At 44.1% G+C, this 19,921-nt stretch overlaps 1 protein-coding gene across 3 annotated transcripts in view; it reads left to right on the top strand.

Annotated features, from left to right (window-relative positions):
- Positions 1-19,921, top strand: part of PACRG (parkin coregulated) — a 504,089-nt gene that overhangs the window by 350,993 nt on the left and 133,175 nt on the right. Inside the window, exon 5 of one of the 3 annotated variants that reach the window (XM_059176598.1) lies at positions 4,315-4,691. The exons of the other annotated variants lie outside the window; for them this stretch is intronic. Coding sequence (XP_059032581.1) covers positions 4,315-4,322 — 8 coding nt within the window. The 3' untranslated portion in view covers positions 4,323-4,691. Of the gene's footprint in view, positions 1-4,314; positions 4,692-19,921 lie in introns of those variants that run through there. 3 annotated transcript variants of the gene reach the window in all.

The raw sequence follows: 19,921 nt of genomic DNA, 5'->3' as shown, positions 1-19,921 counted from the left end.
TTGAGCATCATTTCATGTGCCTGTTGACCATCTGGATGTCTTTTCGGGGGAATGTATTTTTATGTTTTCTGCCCACTTTTTAGTTGAATTACTTGTTTTTTGGGTGTTGAGTTGTATCAGTTCTTTTTTTTTCTTTTTGAAAGACTTTATTCATTTATTTATTTGACAGACAGAGATCACAAGTAGGCAGAGAGGCAGGCAGAGAGAGGAGGAAGAGGCTCCCTGCTGAGCAGAGAGCCTGATGTGGGGCTTGATCCAAGGACCCTGAGACCGTGACATGAGCTGAAGACAGAGGCTTAATCCACTGAGCCACCCAGGTACCCCAAGTTGTATCAGCTCTTTATGTATTTTGGATACTAGCCTTTTATCATATATGCAGATATCTTCTCCCATTCCGTAGGTTGCCTTTTAGCTTTGTTGATTGTTTCCTTTGCTGTGCAGAAGCTTTTTATTTTTATGTAGCCCTAATAGTTTATTTTATTTCCCTTGCTTCCAGGAGACTTATCTTAAAAATGTTGTTAGGGCCAATGTCAGAGAAATTACTGCCTGTGCTCTCTTCTAGGACTTTTATGGCTTTCGGTCTCATTTTTAGGTCTTTAATCCCTTTTGAGTTTATTTTTCTGAATGGTGCAAGAAAATGTCTGGTTTCACTGTTTTTTATATAGCTGTTCAGTTTTCCCAACACTATTTGTTGGAAGAGACTGTCTTTTTCCATTGTATATTCTTTCCTCCTTTTTTGAAGGTAAATTGATGATGTAATTGTGGGTTTATGTAGGTTGTTCTAAGCATCAAAATTAAAAGGTTAGTTTTGATCAGATCTCTACACCCAACAGACAGAAAATATACATTCTTCTCTAGGACTCCTAGAACATCTACAACATTGATCATGAAGAATATTAAAATCTCAACAAATTCTAAAGAAGCTATATTATTTAAGCCAATTTTATAGGTATAATACAACTAAAAAGATAGTGGTATAAATGAATTCATAAATTAAAGCTAAAGAGATTGAAAATAAATGTAAGCTTTTCAGGTTAAGAATCAGAAGAAGAATGGAGTAATCCCAACAAAAACAGAAAGAAGGAAATAAATAAAATAGCAAAGATTAATGAAGTTGATATCAAAGAAACAGACGATGTGCAAAGCCAAAACTTAGTTCTTTGAAATGGCTAATAAAATAGACAAATTTTCAGCATGAGGGCACAGGAAAAAAGGTATAAATAAATAATAATGGGAATAAAAAAGGGAGTATAACAGATATTTTGTCATAAATATGTTCTAAACAAATTATGCTAATTATTTGAAATGTAATTGGGATAATCTATTAGAAAAACATAAATTACCAAAATCAGAAACCCCTAATAAATCAATAGACATTAAAGAGACTCAAGGTCATCAAAAGCTAACCCCCCACCATAAGAGTAAAAACATAACCCAGCCCACTGTACAATTTCTTCTAAATTTTCAAAGATTATCCCTTTTTCTCATACAAACTATTCCAGAGAATCAAGAAACATGGAATCAAGAAAATGGAATGACTCTTGATGAAGGACTGGAGTGGTTGGTTCAAGACAGAAAATTGCAGACCAGTCTTTATGTACAAATATAAATGCAAAAATCCTCAATAACATATCATTAAGTCAAAAAATTAATAATGCACCACAGTAAAATAGGGTTATCCTTAGAACAGAAGTCTGGTTCACTATTGGAATATTTATTACTACAACTTAATATAATAACTAAAAGGATAAATTATTTTAACATGTAGCAAAAATATTTGTTTGATATGTCTGATATGATGTTTTGAGAACGATACTTCTGTAGTGTTTTTCCCATAAAAACATAGACCCGTTCATGATGAGAAAACCATTGGATAAATCTAAATTGAGGAAATTCTGCCAAATATCTGATCAATTCAGATGATGAAAAACAAGGAAAGACTAAAAATCTGTCTCAGGGCCAAGGAGACTTTGGAGACAGTGATGACTCAAGTCAATGTTGTGTCCTGATCAGATCCTCCAATACCGTGAGGACGTTCATGGGCAAACTGGTGGTACGCAAATAAAATCTAGAACAAAGTCAGTAGTAATGGATCAGTGTTGACTTCTTAGTTTTGACATACATAAGATGGTAATGTAAGAAGTTCACCATCGGGGAAACTGGCTGGGAACTGTCTGTACTATCTTTGCAATTTCCCTGTACATCTAAAATTATTCCAAAATTAAAAAGTTTATTTAAAGGGGGGGAAAAAAAAACCTCGACACCTACTCATGATGAAAAGTCTTTGCAAACCAGGAAGAGAAAGGAGGTTCCTTGCTTTGGTATAGCAGCTGCACCCCCCCCCCCACATGCCCTCACCAGCCTGAGAGCTGTGGGCAGTCACAGAAGGTGCCCCCAGCAGCACACCCACCTGTAGAGGGAGAACTGGGGCTGAGCTATGGTGCAGGAACTGAAGAGGTGGGGGGTGAGGGCGGGTGAGGTGGGGGCAGAGTGAAGGAATCCTACCCGAGAGACAAAAGGGGAGGAGCCAACAAGTGCCCTCTGCATGCAAGGGTGAGGGAGACGGAGGAGAGTGCCATGCCCCCAGGCACCTGGGAAGCACAAGGCAGAGATTCCCAGAGGAGAGGAAGGAATGGCCAGAGGGCAGGCTGAGGCTGGCTGAGGACTGAGATTTGTGAGTGGACATGTCTAGAAAGTAATTGCATTTTGTTTTTTTTTTTAGAAAAGAAGCTTTTAAATCTTTTTATTGATCATGCGTTCCATCAGTTAAATAAAATCTATGCATGAAAAATAAACACACAACACACATATATAATATGTATTATATAATATGTACATTAATGTGATAACAGAATAGGAATAGATAATGTCAGATGTAATACGTATTATAATATGTAGGTTTCTGAACTAGCGTTTGCATAATAAAAATACAAAAAATAAAAGTGGTAAAGGATGATTCAAAAGAAAATATGAATGTAAATATTTTTCTTCCTGCACCTTGTTGGTTGAGGCAATAAGATCAGGTACACATTTAACGTCTGAGGAGTTGGTCTGGCAGAAGTGCAAAGAGGGGGTCCTTGCTCACCTCCCCCCCCCTCCCCTCAGCATCCTGCTAAGGTTGAAAGGTAATCCATGCTTCCTATCAGCTCTGAGCTTTACTGCTCTTGATGCTCTACCTCAGCGGTTTCTGGCTTGGTGACCCCTGGCCCTCCCCACCTTCTAGGAGAAAAATTCATAAAAAGAACCCAGAATCCAGAGTCTGAAGGTCTGCATTTGAGTCTGGTCTTCATCTGTTTTACTGTATGATCTGAGATAAATTACTCTACATTCTGAGCCTTGACCTTCTAATCCATGAACTGGAGATTATGTACTTTTCAGGCATGTGTGTTAAATATATATAATATTATTATATAATTTAAATATCACATGTATATGATACATATTTTTTACATACAGAGTTTATGTAATTATATATTAAGGACTAAATGCAGCACTGTGTTTGAAAGTGATCTGTAAGCTAAAATTAACATTTCTTCCGACGCCAGGAGCTAGACCGGCATTCTCTGTGGTTGCTTCCGTAGAACAGTTTTAGCTGTGCAGTCTACATTCTGTCTGCACTTCCACGGACACCGCGGTCCCTGCCTTGGGCCTGGAAGCAGCACTGACTGACTTTTCACGGTCATTAGGTTGGTTACCTTTTCCTGTCCAATCTAGAGCACTAGTTTTTAACTAGGAGAGACTTTTCCCTCCCAGAGCACACTCAGAGGTGCCTAGAGAGATTGTTTTGTTGCTGCACATGAGGGCAGAGGGACAGCAGCGGTGTGTAGAGGGCAGAGACCAGAGATGGGGCTGCACATCTCACAATGCCCAGGACAGTCACACAACAGGGAATTTAAAGTGACGATAGCGCCCGAGCTGGCACCCTTCCTGGAATTGTCCATCCATCTTCCGAATCTGTGCTCCCAAAAAGAACGTGAACGTGCATGGGTGGGATGCAGAAAGACACTGACGGGGTCAAGGGCATGGTGGTTTGGTCTCCGTTAGAGGTCACTTGCCGGCACTGGCACGAGACCCGGGCCTGGCCCTGGGCGCTGCGTGCTGGGATCCTGACCACTGCCATTGGCGAGGCTGGGCAAGGTGCTGGAGGAGGAGGACCACGTGTGCTCTGCCTTCACCTAGCGGCGTTACCATTCGGATGTGCGTGACTCCTCTGTCGGTGAAAACCTTGTAATCACTGAATTTCAATCTCTCATAAATAACAGTAACATTTTACTGCTTTTCCTTCCTCTTTTTTTTTCCCTCCCTTCTGTTTAGTTCTCTGACTCTTCAAACACGCGGATATTCTGACATTTCCGTGAAGTCAGAAAACCCCTCTATGCCAGGTCTTGCTTCTCAGGTTCTTCTCCATTTTCCTTTCACAAATCTGTGCGGAGCGCTCCTCTGCGACCAGGAGATCTTCTCCACGGCTTTGACCTCATTGCTGCAATCCCGAGGCGCGGTCCTTGCCACGGTTTCCTGACCACGGCAGAATCATCCGTTACCAGAGGCAATGGGATACCTTCATTCCTGCCCTCGGTCACTTCCCCGATGCATTCGTTGATTTTCCAAAGCAGAAAGGTAGCTGATCATCAGAATTGTAAATTATTCAGTCTAATGGCATGGAAATTAATAAAGCAAAGTCGTGAGACGACCATCTGTTTCAAAGTTATCTACTTGTAGATGTTTATCAAGCTAAGAAACTCACCATATGTGTAACATATTGTCTGAAGAAAAGGAAATCTCAACTTCTTTCTGGAAAATCCTGACCTTGTACATTATGTTTTCCTGCATCATGTTAGGGCAACTTCTCTAGTCACAGGTGAATCCGAGAGTTGCTTCCCCCTCTCTCTCTGTTCGTTTTTCGTAATAGGAAGTCTGAATGAATTCTGTTTGCATAAGGTGTTCAGCCTCATTCTACAAAAGGTCTGAAAACATCTTTTAAGTCCAATCTGTTCTTGTGTTTGCCTTAGACTAACCTGTTTTTAAAATGCCTCTTCAGAAATGATACACTTGAATTTTTCTCATCGTGGCTTCTGTCCAAACATGTCACATTGCTTTGGAGATAATATTCCATTCATTTTCACAATATTCCTCTGAAAATGTAGACAATATTATGCCACCTTGCATGTGGTCAAACTACAGCATTGGGGGGGGGGGGAGTGTGATTAACTCTCTCCCCTGCTGTCAGCCCCTGGGATGTAATTCTGTTCTGAACATCATTTGCGCGTAGCTGAATACCCCTTACGAAGTTCCCTCTCCACTCCCGAGATAATTCCGGGAGCGCATCTTGTCTTCCTTCATTTGCCTGTAGGTTTTTGTATCCGGGTTTGATCCGTGTGAGTTCACATACTGAACTCAGCCCAGTTCAATGCTTGGAATTATAAGAGTGTTTAAGACTCAAATAAAAGGAAGGGCTATGAGCATTACAGATGGGCGCAGTGTGTGACATATTATTTAAGCACACCTATATATTTCTTGAATAAAGAAAAATGAAAATTTGGCACTTTACAGGATAATAGCGGTATATTTGTTTTCCCACGCCTTGCTTATTTTTCCTCATGACAGTCTCATTGTATAGACGGGGTTGATGCTCCCAAAGCAGAGATGAGCAAACGGAGACTCGGAGAGCTTTGGTCGCTCTCCGGGTATCTGTTATCTGTAGGGACAGACACGGGGGTCATTCAGCAGTCGTTCCCACTGTCTCGGAATTCCTTCTTTCCTCTTCCCACTGCAACGTCTTCCCTAAAACTCTACTAACCAACCTTCTTCCATGTCCGCTCCCCGAGGCTTCAGATATCTCATTTCCCTAAGACTCAGCTTTTATCACATTTCCCCCCCGTACCTGAAAATCATCCGTGGGTACCGGCTGTCCCTGTGAGGTCATGAATATAATGGGTGCCTGCCTCCCAGTTCCTGACCTGGAGCTTCTAAGACCTTGGAATGTCCTCGGGATAGGAGAGCCTTTGGCCACAATGAGGCTATTCTTGGTGGGCTCCTGAGAAGCCTCAGGATGGGGACCAAGAAGCTTGCAACTTCCAGGCCCACAACCCCACCCCGCAGCCCCCCACCCGGTGTCCCGAGGGAAGACAGCGGTAGAGGAATCACCTCTGTTCGGTTCCGCTGGACTTGGGAGGGTGCCTGACAGACATCATGAACCCTGTGGCTATTTTTCTTGATTTTATTGCGTTATCTAGTTCATGTAAAATGGTACACTACGCCCAGATCCAGTGCGGATATGGCATTAGCGAGCGGACCCCGAGCGCCGGATCGCGTGCGGCCGGGTCGCGCCGTCGCAGCCTGGTCCGCTCTGGGGCTGTGACCCGACGTCTCCGGCCGGAGGCCGCGCCCGAGCGCAGCGCCTGGGCTGGGGCCCAGCAGTTCCCGGAGAGCGGGCCGGGGGCAGCCCCAAAGCCACACGCTCCTCGGAAGGGCCGAAGGGCCCCACACCGCAGCCGCGGACCCAGGCGACGGCCGGACCCGGACGGTCAGTTCCAGGGCGCCGCGGCGCTTGGGAAGCGGCCGGTTCCCCGGACTCGTCCGTCGGGCGCCCGCGCACGTGCCGCGCCCCGCAGAGCCCCGAAGGCCGCCGGACGCGGACGCCGCCGGACCCCGCGCCCCGGGCCGGACCCCGCGCCCCGGGCCGGACCCCGATCTCGCCGCCCCGGCCGGGGAGTCCGGAGCCGCCGGCGGAGGCTGACGGGTTCGCGCCAAACCCGCGGCCGCTGCGCCCGTCTCGGGGGCGGCGCCGGGTCTCGCGGAGGCGACCGAGCGTCCGCGGCGAGTCCGCGCCGGAGCAGCGTCGCCGACGCCCCCGGGGAACCGCCGGCCGCGCGGGAGGAGCCGCGGGCCGGGGCCGGAGCGGCTCTGGGGGGAGCCCCCGGGGGCCCCGCCGGCCGCTCGCTGCTGGCGCCCGCGGCCCCCGCGTCTCCGGGGAATCCGAGGGGAAACGCCGCGAAGCCTCCCCTGCTTCTCCCGCCCCGGCCGCTCCCTCCCGGGCACCGCCGGCTCCTGCCGCCGCGTCTCTCCGGGGGCGCCGCGCGGAGGCCGCCGGCTCTGCCCTCCCGGACCCTCGACGTCCGCCGACGCCCACCGCGGCTCGGGCTCCCGTCGCCGCTGCCTGCGGCCTCGGCCCCTCCGGCCGCCCCCGCCCTCCTGCGTCCCCCGGCGGGTCCCCCCGCCCCAGCCTGCCCCCCGCAGTCACGTCCACCCAACAGCTGATGACACCCAGACCCACCGGACTTCTAGAAGATTCCACACCTCCCGCCGGCCTGCGGTGTCCCCCTCCTGTGTTCCCACCCGGGACCCGCAGTTACCGGGAAACTCGGCCTCGTTCCCGTCTCTCCGGACCGGGCAGGGCCGTCAGAATCTGCCCTCCCGGGACTCCCCGCTCTCCGGGTCACAAAATTTTAAATTGTGAAGTTTATCATTTCTGCTGAGTCTTTCCAGTTGCACCTCAGTTCAGTCCCTCACTGTCACCGGCCTGTCTCGGTGCTTTTCTACCTGGATTTCCTGCTCCTGGCCTTTGCCTCTCTGGCCCATCCCCGGCCCCACACGCTGACCAGGACAGTGGCCTTCAAGCCACTCCGGTCCCCAGGCTTCCCCCCTATCCGGTAGCGCTGCAGGCGCACCGCCTCTGTGCAACACTGGACGCATTGCTCAATCGCTCCGTGCCTCAGTTTACCGCTATACAACGGGACCGGCAGTAGTAACTACCTCCCGGGGTTGTTGGGAGGATTAAGTAAATTAACCTCCGCCCTGCCTGAGGACATGCCCCAGGAGCTGAGTCAGAGCTAGACCTGAGTCCGGGCCAGCACGGTGGCCAGTCCTTAGTGCGACATGCGTGTCACCATCTGGCCCCTATCCTCCTCGCCATCCTGTCGTCCCTCTGCAGCCCTGGCGCTTACTGCAACAGGCATACTTCAAGGGCAGCTCAATGTCACCTTCAAGGAGTATCCCTTCTCTCCTCCCAGGAAGGAACCAGCAGAACTATTTGCTCTGTCCGTGATCCTATTAAGCACTTCGGTCATGGTTTTAATGCGACACAAACAGTATGTTCCCATTCCTTCTGCTTGGCAGTGACCTCCCTGACTGTGGGACTCTGGACGCCGCCATCTTAAAATTCCATCACCCTTTAATTCCTTCGCCCAGTAAATGGTATGCAGTGGCTCATAAATAAATATTGGATGAGTTAATTTTCTAAATTGTAAATTTAGTGAAAAGCGAGGCCGAGGATGATGTTTTGTGCTGGGTTTGGATTATATTGGTATTTGACTGAGGGTGTCTGTTCTGCCCTGAAACTTCAAAACAGGTTTCGGATCTTTTCTTAAAACAATGACTTTAAAAGTAAAATATCTTTTAAGAGATTTGGATGTATCACATTGTTTTACTTTCTATAAGAAAGCTTCAGTAGGTAATATTCATATTTTTTAAAAAAAAAATTTTGGCATCCCAAAAAAGACATGAAAACTGAAAAATGCTCACTTGGCTTTAACATAACTGCAATTTGATAAATATTTTGGATGTTTATTTGCAAAAGAATATAAAGAATCTTTATTTTAAAGACTTGTTTGGTGGAGCTGAAATATCACCATTGTACTCTGCTAGAATGAAACATTTATTGTCCTGGGTGGTTTTTTGTGGTTTTCTTTCCTTTTTTTTTAATCACTTGCTCTTTAGACTGTTGTTTAAATCTTTTTTTTTTTTTTTAATGTGTTACCAAGGAGAAAATGTGATAGCAAATTCCATACTGTAGAATGGTATGCCCACCCCGCCTCCCTCCCCACCAACACACACATAATGATGTCTGAGTATGTTCTGATCCATATCCACCGGGTTTTGTTCCAAGCCTGAAAAAGACAGCCTCCCACTGAGCAAATCAGCCCTCCAGAGGATGTGTTTTTCTTTGGTGTTCCTGCAAATTAGCACATATCTGTGCTGTGTTGTATGGTATTTCAGAGAGGCATTTTATTATTTTTCTAAATAGGGAAATGTACAGAAGGTATGTGTTCTTATGGCAGACACAATTCTTTCTCCTCTGTTTAAGTCAGCATTGGTGGGCATGGATTCAGTCCCACGAATGACCTGATTTGGAAAATCATGAATGTGATTTGAGTCTGCCCACAAAACCTCACCCTTTGGTCTGAGAAAAATGATGTACATAGCCTTAATTTTTTTAGGCATGTAGATATTCAAAACTCTAACTCCAGGGTGAAGTATGAGATGAAATCGATGTCTTAGAAGTCTGCAGAGAGGTCATCTGACAATATTCTTATAAACACTTAGAGAGTCATTTATACTTTTGAGCCCTTAAAATCTATGCCCAAATATTTCTTCTAAAATTAGCTGTTTTTCTTCTGCCTTTAATTTCGGTTTGTTTGGTTTAATGATAGCTACTGAACGTAAATGCCCTTTACGATGGCACTTTCCAGCTGTGCGCAGAACTTTATATTTAAGTACCAATTTGTGAGGAAAGAATGCTTCCAGCTCAGTTGTCATCAGCATTAGAGGTTTTTAGCAATTGCCAATTATTTTCCTAAATTACCTATTTTAATTAAGTAAAATATTGTGAATTTAAGATTATGAAATGCTCAACTATTATTTCATCTCTAACTAATTAGTGAAAGAAAGAGGAAATAATATTTGGTGACAGTAAGTGGCTTTTTATAGAAGAAAACCCTTGTGTGCTTCCAATGCCTTCATTTCAGGAAAGAAGTACAAACTCTTCATGAAACCCCCCCACACAGAGCGTGTTTGCTGGAGCATATCCTCGACTGATCATTTGTCCTAATAAAGAGTGTATGTGCATTAGGACTTGGGAGGCGAGCTCTCTCCCCTCCCTGCCTGTTTGTACCTATGGAGAGCTCAGCAGACGAGAATCAAGTCTAGAATTTCGGGAAGGCCTTGATTCAACTGTGAATATGACGGGATCTGTGGTTTGGTTTTGGAATTTCAATCTCTGACTTAGGGCTGGGCTCGCATTCTACTCAGAGGAGAGTAGATTAAGGGTTGTGTGCAGACCGAGGAAAATTGGCTCCCAAACCCATCCGCCCAGCAGCTTACCACGATGTTGGAAGACATCAAAAGCCACTACTAACTGACAGGGGCAACTAACTAGCAGGTGAAAAAACTTACTTTTGTATTTTATATCAGACTAAGATTCCCCCCACCCCACGGCGCCCGAACTGTCGGGTGGAGGCAGAAGGCACAGGCGCAGCTGTCTTCCTACCCTGCACTCCTGGGGACAGTGCTGAGCTCCGGAGGAGACCGGGGCTAGTCAACCACCCTGCTTGGCTGCTTCAGGGCACAGCCAGAATTCCGCAGTCTAGCGAGCTAATTATGCACTCTTGATGAGATCATTAGAGGACAATAAAGGAAAATGGAAACAATTTGCAATATGTGTGGACAAGTTTCCATATAGAATAATTTTTGTTTGTATTTCAGTGTTGGGTAGAAACATTCTATCCTGAGGAAAGGTTGTCTGTTTGTTTTTTATCTTCAGATTGAAACTTACCCTCTACACACCAAGGTATAGTCAAGAGTTATAACTCTTTATGGCCAGCATAGGCAATACTGCGTGTTTGCCTTTCTGATCTAATAACGGTGTGGCACCCCACACAGAAAAAGGGAAAAAACCCGGGAATCCCACCACTGCATTTTCTGAGTGTTTATTTCACCCGCCCATCTGATGCTGGAAACAATTAAATTAGGAGATTTATGCTTTACATGCATTTTTATTAAAATAATATTCTTGGGATGCTGGGCGGCTCCGTTGGTTAAACGTCTGCCTTGGGCTCAGGTGGGGAATCAGGGGTCCTGGGATCGAGTCCTGCATCATGCTCCCTGCTTAGCAGGGAGCCTGCTTCTCCTTCTCCAGCTCTCCCTGCTTGTGTGTGCTTGCTCCCTCTCCACCAAATAAGTAAATAAAATCTAAAAAAAAAAGTTAAAATAAAAATAAATTTAAAATAAAATAAAATACCACTCTCGTTTTGTTTTCCAATGTGTTCAACATGCAATTTTGAGTTATATATTTTAAAACACAGAGATAAATTTATCATTATTTCTAACATAATCATGTTACTTCTTGGAGTTTCTAAAGGAGACATATTTTACATCAGTCTAGAGTCTATGTCACTCAACAGTTTGAAGCATCTAAAATGATACAGGCAAGCCAGGGGCTCCTGGGTGGCTCTGTCAGTTAAGCATCAGACTCTTGATTTCAGCTCAGGTTACAATGTCAGGGTTGTGGGATCAGGCCCCCTGTAGGGCTCTGAGCTCAGCCGGGAGTCTACTGAGATGCGCTCGCTCGCGCTCTCTCTCTCGGCCCCTCCCCCAGAGGACAAGCTCTCTAAATAAATAAATGAAAAATAAATAAAATCTTTAAAAAAAAAATGATACAGGGGCGTCTGGGTGACTCAGTGGGTTGGGCCTCTGCCTTCGGCTCAGGTCATGATCTCAGGGTCCTGGAATCGAGCCCTGCATCGGGCTCTCTGCTCAGCAGGGAGCCTGCTTACCCTCCCCCCCGCCCCGCCTGCCTCTCTGCCTACTTGTGATCTCTCTCTCTCTCTGTCAAATAAATAAAATCTTTTAAAAAACTAAAACTAAAACTAAATAAATTTAAAAAAATGATACAGGCGAACTGGATGGATGGCTCAATGAAGTACAGTGGAAGCCAATGAAGACAAAGGCAGACTACCGTCTCCAACAGTCATCCTCTTTTAAATACAAAAGAAGAAAGAAAACCAGTTAGATCTAGTATGTGGGGAAGAGATGAGAAAGTATTTGTAAATGAAAACTGAGTACAATTGGGAAAATAGCCAGGTGCTGAGAGCGAGAGGTGCATGGAGTTCATTCTTCCTCCAAATGGGAGTCTTTCAGCTGCAGTATCGACTCTGGAGGATGAAGTTATGAAGGAGGAAAGAAATGATTACCAACGATGGGCAGAAACGGAAAGAAACCAGCTCCTAGGTAGAAGAACTGTGGTGTTTTGCACCCTGTGGGGATGCCTCTCTAAGGGAAGGTGAGCACTGAACAGGAGCTTGACAGCAGAGCATTTTAACACCTTCTCTTCTGCTCATGGATGTCCCAAGATCCCCGGAGAGTTGAGCGGGCTCTGGCAGAGACGTAGGGAGCGCTCCGCCGATGGAGGTGCCCTAAGCTGTCAACCCCACATAGCCCAGGCGGAACTGGGCTCACAGCACAGCCGCCGCATGAGCCTGGGCTTGCTGGCCAAACAGAAAGGTCAGAGAGAAACCAGGATAAGCACTCCCAGTGTTATTAGCAAATGCTCTTGTAGGTCCTCTGTGCTCATTTGTTCTGCAGAGAACAGGAGAAAAAGTGGTCAGCAACCTAGATGCTTAGGTTAAACACGAGAAAGACCATTTTGACAGCTCAGGGAAATGCTCTTGACAGTTCGTCTTCAAAGGTTATGGACTCTTCCTCGTTTGTAGCATGTGAGACCATGTGAAGTGGACTTCTGGAGGAGGCAGAACAAAGGACCATAAACCATAGCAGGAGAAAAGGCATTTAAAAGTCACACTGGTTTGCTGGAAATCACTTCACTCTGGATCTGGATATTTCTTCTGGGCTTGCAAGATTTAGCAAATTAAAGTATGGGGTGGCCCATTAATCTGAATCTCAGATGAATAACAAATGACCGTTTTTAGTGTAAGGATATGTTATGCAATGTTTAGGACCTACCTATACTAAAACACTTTTCATTATGTATCTGAAATGTGAAGTTCACTGGGCATCCAGTGTTTTCTCTGGCAGCTGTCTCCCGTGCACGTGATCTGTGTCCTACAGTCCTCTGTGCCACACAGCACAGCTACTGCATCAGTAGATCAAGTCCAAAGTTACCGTCTTTCAAACAGTGAAAGTTACTAGACGTAATCACTAACCCAGTGAGGATAAGTTAAAAAAAAAATCATTGTGAAATTAACACATATATATAAATATAAATATATATATATGATCATATTAATTTCACAACATTTTTTAAAACTTATCCTCGCTGGGGGTTATTTTATGTATATAATTCTCAATAATGCACAATGACTTACCCTGACCTCGAAAGCTCACACCCCAGACTACTGAACCACCGCCTGCTCTACCTCTCACCTCTAGCTTACATGAAGCTCCCAAATCAACTGGTGGAGAACCTGTTTTCTTAATGTGACTTCCCGGCTTTATAAACTTCAGTGGGAGTCCAAACTGGCATGGAAGACTCTTTCTGATCCTCCTTCCCAAACGTTTCTGCTTCCGTTGCGCTTGACTCCTTCCCTGTGCCAGGAAGTGATCGATTTGGCTAGTGATGAGAAGACATGACTCATATGACAAACGGAAGCATTAGAAGGACAAGAGAGACATCCCATAAGAACGGTGGGCAAGTCCACCTTCAGGGGCCGGGAAGCACTCTCTGGGGGAGACAGTGTTCCGACTGTGCTTTGCCGAATGAGTCAGATCTGGATACGGGAAAAGGGGGAAGGAGAAACGGGGCAGACTAAGGAGCCAGGCCTGGAGATGGCGACGCACTTTTGTGTCGTAGAACGCTGAGAGGTCCTGGTCAGCTGACTGTAAGACGATGCCCAGATTCAAGGAGATATTGACCTTTCTGTAATCTAGAGAAACTTTTTGAGTACTGTGGCATAATTAGAGCCATACAATAGGAAAATTTATCTGCCAGCTATTTTAAGCATCAGAAACTAGGAAGTTAATTAAAAATATCTCTGATCTGTGACTTTAAAAATTCATTTTCAATATTACTGTAAATCCACTCAACTGACTCTAAATCCCATGCCAATTCAAAAATCCTTTCTGTTCTGTCCTATCCCCAGTCCACTCCCCCGTTTTTGTCTAAGCGCATTCTCTTATTTCACCTTCTAGCTCAGCCAAGCTTTGTACACACTCCGCCATTCTGTGGCTTGTCTTCTGCTAGTTCTTTCTATCATTCTTATTCAACCCCTCTCTCTGGAATGTCCTCCCCCTCCTTCATTTCCTGTAGGACCTCCTTCTTGAGCTGGCTGCTCTTTTCCAGGACACTCCTGTGCACTTACTCTTTACACTCTACGAAACCCTCCCATCCACCTGTGAGACGCCCTGGTTTTGTCATTATATCTTGGCTCATGTGGTCTCTCTTCCTCAGGGCTGTCGGCCATTCTTCTGGGTTCAACCGTTGCCCGCAAGCTCATGACTCCAAAATTTCAGTTCCAGATTTCCCCCTAAACCACAGACCTATGTGTCAAACTACCTGTCTTCTCCCAAAGTCTCAAGGGTATTCTAAATCCAATGGGTTTAGCACTAACTTCTCCTCTTCCCCCAAACATGCTCTTCCCCCTATGTTGCCTTCTCCAACAACCCAGTTCACAGATGAACCTGGGAGCCATTTTAAGCTCTTTCTTTCTCTTTTTCTAAAGCATCACCTCTAGTCAGGTTAGTCCCTGTGCTGTCTCTTTACAACCTCCTGCATCCAGCAAATGTCTTCCTTTCCATTGCTACCACCTTGGTCCAGACTGAAGCTCTCTCTCCTGCAATCCTCCTCCAAGCCTCCTGGGCTCGTTTCCTATGGCTACTGTAACAAGTTGACAGTTAAAGAGTCCAAAACCCCACCAGCTTATTGTCTTATGGCTCTAGTTCATCAATCCAACACAGACTACTGGGCTAAAACCAAGGTTTTTGCAAAGCTGCGTTTCTTTCGGGATGCTCTAAGAGAAAATGTTTCTTTTCCTTCTCCAGCTTCTATTTCTGGGCACACAGACCCTTCCTCCATCTACAAAGCCAACAGCATCACATCTTTGTAACTTTTCTTCCTTTGGCATCTTTAATTCTCCTTTTTAAAGGACCATTCTGATATTGATTACATTAGACACGCCCACCTTATCCAGGAGAATCTCCCCATCTCAAGGTCCTTAACTTAAGCAAAAGTTCCTTTTGCCATGTGATATGACATGTCCATGGGTTCTAGGAATTAGGATATGGACATCTTTGTGAGGAAGCCTTACGTTGCCTCCACACTACTACTGGAGTGGTCTTTCTAAAACACATCTCTTACATTACTAACTACTGTACATAACATAAAATCCAAGCTTCCTAGTTGGGTCTACATCTCTGTCCTTTGTCAAGGAACATGGGATATCTAAGAAACTTGATATCTAAGAAACAACCATGATGTTGTATGCCTTTGTACTTTTGCTAGCACTCCTGCAACCAAGAGTGTTCTTCCCTTCTCCCAGCTTCCATGAACATCCTCAAAGCCTTCCCAGATGTACCATTAGAGGTAAAAAAGCACACTCCCTCATTTGGGTCCTTGCCCTACCTATACCTGCTTCTCTCTCGTCACCTCTCCCACTTCCCTGTTTACCTATGGAGCCTCGTCTACCACTTGAAGGCAAGCCCCTGGCGGATGAGGAGGTGGTCTGACTTATGATCACATCCCCAGGACTTCACACAGTGCATTATAAACGACAATTGAGGGAGTGAGTGGATGTGCTGAAGAATGCACAGCACGTATCCTGCTGATGGTGTTCGTGTGTACTCCCAGCCTAACACAAGGATAGTTATCCAGTGGGTTGAGAATATAAATAGTTATGTCTCAGCATAAAAAAAAGGAAGCAAGCTTATTTTTCGCTTTACTACACCACTAGTAAATTCAACCAAACCGTCAGCACTGCCTTTGAGGATGCTATCATCCCTTGTGCTCTGTCCCTCATGGTTGTGGTTCCTTAGTGCCTATTCAAGCCAGCCCTTCCTGAGTGTTGAATAACTACTAAAATTGTCATTAGATGAGAAACGAATGGGGTATAATTTACTGATCATTTGACAATTACTGGCAAACTGAGGCACTCTATTTTTGACATTTCTGTTCGGATCCAGGAACCCTATAGTTCTTGGAAAGGAATGGGGAAAAGACCATTTGTGGGTTCACCTACAAAGCCTAATGGCTATTATCCCTTTAATTTCCCACCATGACCATATGAGGTAGTCATTTTAATGCCATCCCTTTCGTCGGGTGGGGGGCAAACTACTGCTCTGAGAGACTAAGAAATTCACCTAGGTGCTCTGGTAAGTGTAAGAGCCCCAATTGGACCATTGCCAGTGTTTTTCTGCCCCCCTAGTAAAACGATGCTGCTCACTGTGTTAAGACCTATACCTGCAGGGAATGACCAACTTAATTCACGTTCGAGCCAGGGAGAACCAAAGATGGGCTTGAGCGCAGAATTACAGTAAAAGCAGCCACTGTGAGACGGAGGAGGGAGAGAGGTGGGTTTTAGTAACCTGCTTGTGCTTGGCTGGTTGAAGTGAACCACTAAACCTTTCACCCCTCATTACTTGTGTCTTAGGATGGGGAATGAGCTCTTTGAGCTGATGAACCCTTAAAGATCAAAGATTCCATTTTTATGCAAATAGCCAAGAGCCATAAACCTGGGAAAGAGAAGTTTGGAATTTAAATGATGGGAGCAGGGGTATCACTGAAAGATACAGTGAGCCAGGTTGTTCCTCTGAATTAAACGCGTGGCAATGACAACTTTTTAAATTTGTGTTTTAAATAGTTTTTTAAATGAGAAGAGATAATGGTAAAATACAACCCAGAATTTCATTGCTTCGGTAATACATCACAAACTTGAGATGACTTAAGTATGCAATTTTGAATTACATATTATTAAGAAATAATATTGTAAACTCCGATGTCCAGGCATCTCTTCCCCCTGAAGCAGGTGTGTGATACTGAAAGCTACTGGAATCCAAGTTCAGTACAGTCTTCAAATGAAACATGCCTTCTGTAGTTTTGGAAACCCATTTCGTAACCACAGCTGAGTAATCTGTTTATCCGTCGTGCTGCCATATTAACTATGAGTCCATCTTTACATCCACATCCTGCCTGAGCAGACCATGTGGCTTGGAGGCAGAACTTTCCATTGAAAGTGAGCTGCTTTCAATGTCAAAAGCTGGAGTAACGGAGAGCTGGTCCACTCATAGATGATCTACTTGCCAGCCCGGTGACCTCAGACAGTTTAGTAATGTCTCTGAGCTCTTTATAGTCACTGCATGTGGCCGTTCTCAGGGTCACATGATATAGTATTTTAAGGGATTTAAATATTGCATCTGTCTGGCATTGGGTAAGGGTTTTAAAATGTCCTTGTTATTTTTAACTTAAACAAAGGAAATCAATGTGCTCTAAAGGGAGGGTTAGTCCAGCCTTATACTTGCATTTATACCATATATTTAAAAACAAACAAACAAACAAACAAACAAAAACAAAACAAAAAAAACTAGTGTTAAATGTCTAGTAGAAAGAGCAGTGGACCGAGTCCCAAGATATGGGTTTTAATTCTGGCTCTACACTCCCTATTTTTTTTTCCTTCCTTCCTTAGCCATCATATTAAGTATTTAATGTAACAGCATTCTGCTAAATTCTTTCTTTATCCTGCTTTTTTTTACTAAGACAAGGTCATGCATAACCTAGATTAAGTTAAATTTTTTTTTCTAGATTCTTTTACAAATAAGAGAGTTGAATACCTTCTCAGGTCACCTCAGTAATAGTATCCTAAAGAAAGGCCTTCAACAAAGTGTTTTCTTTTTTTTTTTTTTTAATTTTTTATTTTTTATAAACATATATTTTTATCCCCAGGGGTACAGGTCTGTGAATCACCAGGTCTACACATTTCACAGCACTCACCAAAGCACATACCCTCCCCAATGTCCATAATCCCACCCCCTTCTCCCAAACCCCCTCCCCCCAGCAACCCTCAGTTTGTTTTGTGAGATTAAGAGTCACTTATGGTTTGTCTCCCTCCCAATCCCATCTTGTTTCATTGATTCTTCTCCTACCCACTTAAGCCCCCATGTTGCATCACCACTTCCTCATATCAGGGAGATTATATGAAATCTTGCCATTTGCGACAACATGGATGGAACTAGAGCATATCATGCTTAGCGAAATAAGTCAAGCAGAGAAAGACAACAAAGTGTTTTCTTATTCTACTAGAACTCCCGGGCTGACAGTCCTAGAGTTTTCCTGACACAATTACGCGCTCTTCCCTCCCTTCTGGAGGTCGCCATCTTCATTCTGTTTCCATTACTGTGACTTCCTCTACCTTCCGCCTTGAAGACCAACCACCTTCATTCAGCTCTGCTATCTCCTTACTAGCCCTTTCCCATGCAGCCTGGCTTTCTCCTGCAGAGTGTTGCTTACGTACGTCCATAGCTTAGTTATTTTTATTTTTACTCTTTTTGCTCCATGTCTGAGAACCACTATTGGATTAACAGGCCCAAACCAAAGAAATTATTCTGTATTATTTGTTCTCTATCAAGTCCAAGGGATGGATTTATTGTCATTTCTTATATTTTGTAGATGCCATAGTTGGGTGAGATTTCTTAATTTTAACAGAGTTAATGCTTCCAGGAAACTTAATAAAGATTCTACAGCCATTTTAATAATCAGGAAACAATAGTGAAAATATATCTGTGAGTAGCAAAAATCCATCTACTTCAAAGCCTGCCACCAGACTAAATAATGTTCCCTCTTCAGCATCCTTTCTCTACCTCAAGATGTCTTGTCAAGTGTATTTAATATTCAGGATATTTAATTTACCACAGAGTTAACTCAGATATATTTGTATTACTTTTCATGCAAAGCTTCGCAAATCGCCAACACTTAAAATAATGGAGGTCTAACCTGTAGGTGAATAATTACTTTTTTCCTTTTCATGTATTGCGCTCACTAAAATATATTGATGCATTAATAAATGGCATATCTTTTGTCCTAAATTTTTACAAAATAGCTGTTTTACTGAAGCTTGAATTGCAGCGTGCACAGTATTGACATTGTGATAGGGAAGTGAGGCATTTTAGTAATTAAGTTAAGCAGTTATTTTGCCCCCACAACTCAATTTTCTTTCCAATTTTCCAACCCCAATTCAGAATTACTGAACCTGAAACTTGCTGAGAAGAATATATGTACTCAGCTTAATTTCCCCCTTTAATATGCTTAAGGGAACAAAACCCTCTTCTCCTGGAGGAATTCCCACTGCACTTCCTAGATTTTTTTTCTTCCTTCCATAGCTATCATCTTAAGCATTTAATATTTTTGGCATATTCTAAATACTGTCTGATTTACTCATAAACATCTGTTTTAACAAAGTGACTGAAGCCTAGGGCTCATACATGCCCAGGGTCACAGCGAGGAAGTGGCATTTCCAGAATGTCGGCTGCTGGAAGTCCACCGCTGCATCCGCCCCGTTAGATGAGGTGCTGCGCCTGTAGCTCCGTGATGGGTCATCAGCACCACGTGTCCTTGGCCTCTGTTGCATTGTGCATCTTGTAAAATCTCATAGTCTGCAGTTTGGGGCCTTCCAGAATTTGGCTCCTACTTTACAAGTCTATTTTATTCATCATTACTCTTGAGTTTGAATTCTCCCCTTCAGCAAGGATAGTTTCTTTGGCCCAGGACATGACGTGTTAGCATGATTAACGATTAAAGTGTTAGAGTATTCATTTTTCAAATTTTGAAGAAGTGGTTGCACTATTTCTTGTTTCTCATTTTTCTTCTCATTTAATGCAGTATCTTGCAGAATGTTCCATATCAGGACATTTAGATCTACTCATTTATTCAGAGACCAAATGCATTCCTTTGCGTGGCTCTGCACATCTATATAACCAGTTCCCTTTTGATGGGCGTTAAAGTTATTTCTAGGATCTTGCTATGGAAAACAAATTATAACTTGTATTTTGTATATGTATATTTTATGCACTTGTGTAGAACACAATGGAAAAACACATTCTTGAGAATAAGATTTGCATGTTTCATTATGAGATCTAGTGACCTTGACCCCTTCTATCTTCTAGAAGTCTAAGAGGTTGTTTGTCAAAATCCACATCTTCTGAATTT

The sequence above is a fragment of the Mustela lutreola genome, chromosome 6, assembly GCF_030435805.1.
Source record: "Mustela lutreola isolate mMusLut2 chromosome 6, mMusLut2.pri, whole genome shotgun sequence".
Lineage (NCBI taxonomy): Eukaryota > Metazoa > Chordata > Mammalia > Carnivora > Mustelidae > Mustela > Mustela lutreola.
This window is presented reverse-complemented; position numbering and strand designations above follow the sequence as displayed.